The sequence below is a fragment of the Glycine soja genome, chromosome 10 (assembly GCF_004193775.1).
Source record: "Glycine soja cultivar W05 chromosome 10, ASM419377v2, whole genome shotgun sequence".
Lineage (NCBI taxonomy): Eukaryota > Viridiplantae > Streptophyta > Magnoliopsida > Fabales > Fabaceae > Glycine > Glycine soja.
Window position 1 is genome coordinate 9,273,656 of NC_041011.1, and position 5,886 is coordinate 9,279,541.

At 32.9% G+C, this 5,886-nt stretch overlaps 1 protein-coding gene across 1 annotated transcript; it reads right to left on the reverse strand.

The window, feature by feature from the left end:
• Nucleotides 1–3,936: 3,936 nt before the first annotated feature.
• Nucleotides 3,937–4,866, reverse strand: LOC114369637 (NDR1/HIN1-like protein 10). The gene has a single exon (XM_028326867.1). The coding sequence runs from the start codon at nt 4,753–4,755 to the stop codon at nt 4,072–4,074; it is 684 nt and encodes a 227-aa protein (XP_028182668.1). The 5' UTR covers nt 4,756–4,866; the 3' UTR covers nt 3,937–4,071.
• Between the last annotated feature and the right edge of the window lie 1,020 nt (nt 4,867–5,886).

The window sequence follows — 5,886 nt, forward strand, 5'->3', positions numbered from 1 at the left end:
TTCAACTGTTGTTCACCCGAACTGCCTTATGCAGCAAGTCATCCAATTTCATATACTCCCGTAAATCAACAACATCTCTAATGTCAGGATTTAGGCCACTCAAAAAATGAGCCATTGTGTCCTCAGTTTCCTCTTCAATGTTGGCCCTCACTAGTGTCATCTCCATCTCTTTGTAGTACTCCTCCACAATCAAACTTCCTTGGGACAGCCTCTGGAGTTTCTATCGCATGGTTCTGCTGTAGCTAGTTGGAACATACCTCTTTCGCATAACCCTTCTCATCTCAGTCCATGTATCTATCTCTCGCCTTTCCTTTCTCATCATCTCTCTTTGATTTTTATTCCACCAAACAAGGGCATAGTCTGAGAATACAACTGCTGTTAACTTTACCTTCTACTTTTTAGTATAACCATTGTAGGAGAATACATGCTCAATTTTCATCTCCTAGTCAAGGTAGGCGTCTAGATCACTCCTGTCTTTGAAATGATGTACATTGAGTTTTACTCCCTCAATTCTGTTTTGCCCCTCCATTCTATTTTGTCTGGGTTCATCATTGCCCCCTATGTTCCCACCATAATGTTTTGTAATCTGATTCAATTGGTTCTCCAATCCTTCAATTTGTCTATAGAACTCTTCATTGTTACGGTTTAGCAAACGTTGCATCTGCGTAGTCATCACGTCCAGTAACAAACGCTGAGTTCCGTCTAGTTGATGATATTCACCACCACTATCACTAGTTCCTTCCATAATTAAGGAATAGAAAAATTTGCAGTAATTTAAACAAAGGTTTTAGGACCTCAACACACTCTACTCATGTGTTTCTCTATTTGATGGAAGCACACTCGTGTTTGATGCTCTCAATATAGGTTTTTGTGTGATGTTTTCACTCTTTCCTTTTACCACGCACTCCCTCTTAAGTTCCTGGATGAATCAAATTGGAACCCAAGGTAATAGAACAAAAAACAACAACTTAATTATCACAGATTCAACAACAGATTTGATTAATAGATTTGGATAATAGTTTTGAATAATAGATTTGAATAACAGATTTGGATAACAAATTTGAATAATAGATTTGGATAACAATTTTTGCCAAAAAAATGCCTCAAACACCCACTTATTTTTTCAAACTTTCTGCAACTTTTTTTTAATAATGCTTTCTTTTTCAAAATTCGTCTAGGATAATAGATTGTTCTTCAATCAATCAATCCCACTGGTCCAAATTCAAGAGGCAATCAGGCAATTCGTTCAATAGGAAAATAGATTCAAGAGCCTACTAAACCTTAAACCCCTAAATTCTTCTAGTAAGCCAAATTGTTACCAAACAGAATTTGTAATAGAATTTGAAACAGAATTCAAATCGAATTTTTGACACAGAATCTGAAAAAAAAATAAGAACAAGAACAAGAACGAAAACAAGAACACAAGCAAGAACGCAAACAACAATGCAAACAAGAACTCAACAAGACGCAAACAAAAACGCGAGCAAGAATGCAAATAACAGAATAAAACACGAACCTAAGAAAAATTACAAAGAGAAAAAAAATTGGATAGGATAGAGCCTGTAATAAGAGCGGAAGCTCTGATACCAGATGATGTAATCCTTACTAGGAGCGGATCGCTTGATACAGGTGACAGAGTTTGGGTGACGCCACTTCCAAAGAGGGAAGATAAGTCAGGGTAGACGCCACGAGAATTACCTTGATAAGTCTGAGATTTGTTCAACAGGGAACCCAGAGAGAAACTCTCAAAATATTCGCAAAATGCCAAAAGTTTTCTTTATTGAAAATGAGTTCAATACATATAGTGTATCTGAGGTGCAGCTAGAAAGGCACCAATTTAATTTAATTTAAAATTAAAAAACGAAAATTAAAAAAGAAATAGCATGGGCCTTCAAATTAGTTTGGGCCGAAATGGCAACGAAAAAAATAGAAATTAAAAAAATATTTGGCATGGGCCTTCAAATTAATCTCGATCTTCAGCAACAATTAAAATTCTTGATAGTACCTTTGTCTTTGGGTCTTCATCCTTCTCCACTTGTGTCTTGTTAAATATGTCTGATACTCTTTGTTGGAGGGTATCCACTGACTATTTGGTCATACTCCTTGTTATAAATCCCTGTATTTAAATAGTTTTAGGATTCTTATAAATTAAGGTTACTTTTTGACCATGATGTGTGTTGTAGTTCACTGACTTACAACGATTAAGTGGTTTTTGTGTTTTGTAATGAAAAGGGGTGATGAGTCTATGTATGTAGGAATTAGGATAATGCTTTATGTGTTTTGTGGGCAAAAGAGGGTGACATGTCTTTAGATGTAGGATATTTGTTTTGAAAGTGTCTTTATATGGTAGGATAAAGAATGATTGAATTCTTTTATTTTCTCCTATGAATTTAAGATATATATTTAAGAATTTATAATAATTCTTGATTTTATTTAATAAATTGAGTTAGGACCTGCATGTGAACTTGTATGTGATATATCTATCAATACTAACGTGGTTCTGACTTGTATGTGCTTGACTACACATGTTATATGTCATGTTATGTTTGACTTTTCGTCGTAATTCTGTGGCTTCAAAACAAACGAAGATGAGTGGCGGCTTGGTCAATTGTGAAGTCTTAAGGATGAGACAGAATGATTAGTTTGTCCCATTCCATCACGTAGACTAATAATCTATAAAGAAAATTCCTCTACCACTAGCTTGTACATATCCGCTTCAGTCTATTATGCGTATCAATTGTCTAGAGTTTAATTTAGAACAAATATAGACACCCTATAGTTTTATTTACACAAATTCTATTAATATCTAATATTTTGCTGTCTTTTTTTTCACATTATATCACCTATTAAATTAGTATATTTAATTTTCTACTGCGGTATTTACTAATTTCATTGGATGTCAAATAACATATATAAGGTTTTGAGCTAAGAGTATAAAATTGTAAGTTAAGGTAAACATAAAGGACAAAGTTGACAATTACGCACAAAAATTGAAATTTAGGAAAAATTTTACTTCGTTTTGATATTCTTCCACTTTCATGCAGCCTCAGCCACAAAAGCAACGTTAACACCCTCTGTAAGCCGCAATTCTCTAGCACCATTTTTTCAACCCACATCATGAACCGGCCTCTTTAATGTCCTCTCACAGTATTAAAAGACGTAATTGAGATTTTAACTTAAACATTTTCTATAATAATAAAAAAAATCATGCCTAAAATTGAAGAACCTTATATAACTGTGATTTTTAACTTCTTTGGTCTAACGTTTAATGTTTTGATTTCTACTAAAATATAATAAAAATAATTTTTAGATATGGTTGTTCCTTTATTGTTGAAAGTTGAGGGTAAAAATGGGTTTTGCAGCTATTTTTTTGGAAGAAAAAAAAATGGAAGAATGAGAAACTTATTATCAACGTTAATGCATTTTGTGAGGAGTTTGAATCCCCCAACCAAACTCCCATTGCTACCATGCACACGCACCTAACATTAATGATAGTTTGTAGCAGTTGAAGTTATCTAAATTAAGGTGGAAGTAGTAAAACAGAATAGAGTTAGAATGAATCATAAATTTTTTCTTCATAAAAATTATATATTAATTTAGCCATGTATGTTTATTTTAACTTTTACTTTTATCTTATTTAGTCAAAATGATATTTTGTCGCACGCAGCCGTCCTATATGTTAAAGCAGAGTTATATACTTCTCCTAGAGATCCTACGGTCTCGTGATTATTTTATTTTTACGATTTATAATGTTTAATTGTCAATTAAGATTTAACTAACAACTTAAACTTCACGTAATTACACTTTCGTTGAGTAGGGTACGTAGCTATAAATAATAGAGGTCCATTAACAAATAATAAAAAGTTACACACAAACATTATTTTTATTATACATCAACCATGCCTTCCACGTAAAAAAAAAAAAAGAAAAAAAAAAGAAAGAAGAAAAAGCCATACTATGTAAATTTAAACAATCTATAAGGGGAGAAATTAAAAATGAAAATCCAACCAACGAATTTAATAAACATGAGTGACAAAATTAAATGCAATGCACGTGAAACGGGGACCCTCATCAGAATTTGACATGGCACCTGGTGGGAAGAAACACTCCCCTCGAAACCAAAGGAACCTGAAGCTCGCACTTCGCCCTAACCCTTGAGCTACTTCCTATGAAGTCACCAAGCCTAAACCTAATGTTAAAGTAAAGCTTCACATCAATATCAAAAACCCCACCTCTCTCATCTTTTTCGAAATCCTTCACGTGATCGCCATCGAACACCAACCCGTGCTGCCCCGTGAAAACCCCGCTCATGTTGTTCGTGCTCTTTGTGTATTGGCGGAAGGAGTTTCGCCATGTGATCAGGTCCGCTGAGGCGAACCTCATCCCCTCGTAGGACACGTGGCCCTCCACTTGGTCGTAGTAGATGTTGAGTTTTTTGTTAGGGTTTCGTGCAGTGAGATTGAGAACGAGATTGTAGCGGAGCATGTTAATGTTATTATTGTTGTTGGTGGTGAGGTTGAATTGGGTGAGTTTGGCGTCGGTGACATGGAGCTTGAAGGTGCGTGGCTGGACCACAGCCCAGAAGACGAGGAATACGACAACGAGGAAGACGACGATGGCAAGGAGAAGCTTCCAGAAGAAGCTGAAGAGGCAACAGCAGCAGCGTCGGCCACGGTGGTGGTGACGTGGCAGCTCCGATGGAGGGATTGCGGGGCCGTAATACGCACCGTTTAGTTGGGATTGCTTATCAGCCATGTTGATGTTATTGTGAGGAGTGGAAGAAGCCAATGAATGAAGCGAGATTTTGTGATGGAAGGAGGAGTACTTAATTACGCATATATAGGATAGGATAAATGGTATGCTTGTTTTTTTTTTTTTTTATCTTAGTTCAATTTTCCCTTGACGTTGAAGATAATGTACTTATAGACTTATATTATAGCGTTCAGTTTGTTTAAAATTAAAATAAGTAATTTAAAAATAAATATTTTAAAAACACTTATTTAATAAGTAGATATAATTTTTTTTTTCAAAATACATCAGTTTATTTAAATTTATTTGTTTAAATAAATTTTGATTTTAATAAAAATAAACATTTTTTTATTTGTAGTGTATTTGTCTAAATTATTTATGATTAAAAAAATATTTTTTCATTTATTTTAAGAAATAAATCTTATCGGCTTCTTAAATAAGTACTTATATAAAAATGATTATTTTAAAATTATTTTTTAAAATTTAAATAAATTCACTTACTAAAAATAAAAAATTAATTATTATAATAAATATTTTTTTAACAAATAAATTTAAACTTTCAACAAACTAGTGCATAGTTATATAGCAACTAGAGTTGACGGGTGCTACGTATGTGGTAGCAAAGAGCGATAACGTGGTTGAAAATTCAACTAAGACGTGTACCGGTAGTGATAGGGACATAGTGTGGGGGCATTGAATAATTTTTGCATTCACAAATATCATAATTGATTTTTTAAAAATTATGAATTTTGTCCCTGAAATACGAAACATTATCAATTTAGTCTTTAAAAATAATAAAATAATTAAAACGTTCTAAAAAAATATAATTTGTCACTCGTTTTAATTCAAAATGCACGATATTAATTTAATTTCGAGGACTAAAATAATACTAACAGTTAAGCTTAAGAATTAAGATCATAGTATAAAAACTTTAAGAGATTGCTTTTGTTATTTTATTACTTTTACAAACTAAATTAACGTCTCGTGTTAGGACACAAAACTGATCATGTACTTTTTTTTTCGGTTATGGAGCGTCTCTTGTTACTTATTCAATTTAATTGTCGTATATGGAAAAAATTGTTCTAAAATTATTATTTTAATTTTTTAATGTAATATTAATCATTTTTTAATTTATAT

Coding starts and splice junctions, on each gene's coding strand:
- LOC114369637 (XM_028326867.1), bottom strand. CDS start 4,755: ATGGCTGATAAGCAATCCCAACTAAACGGTGCGTATTACGGCCCCGCA.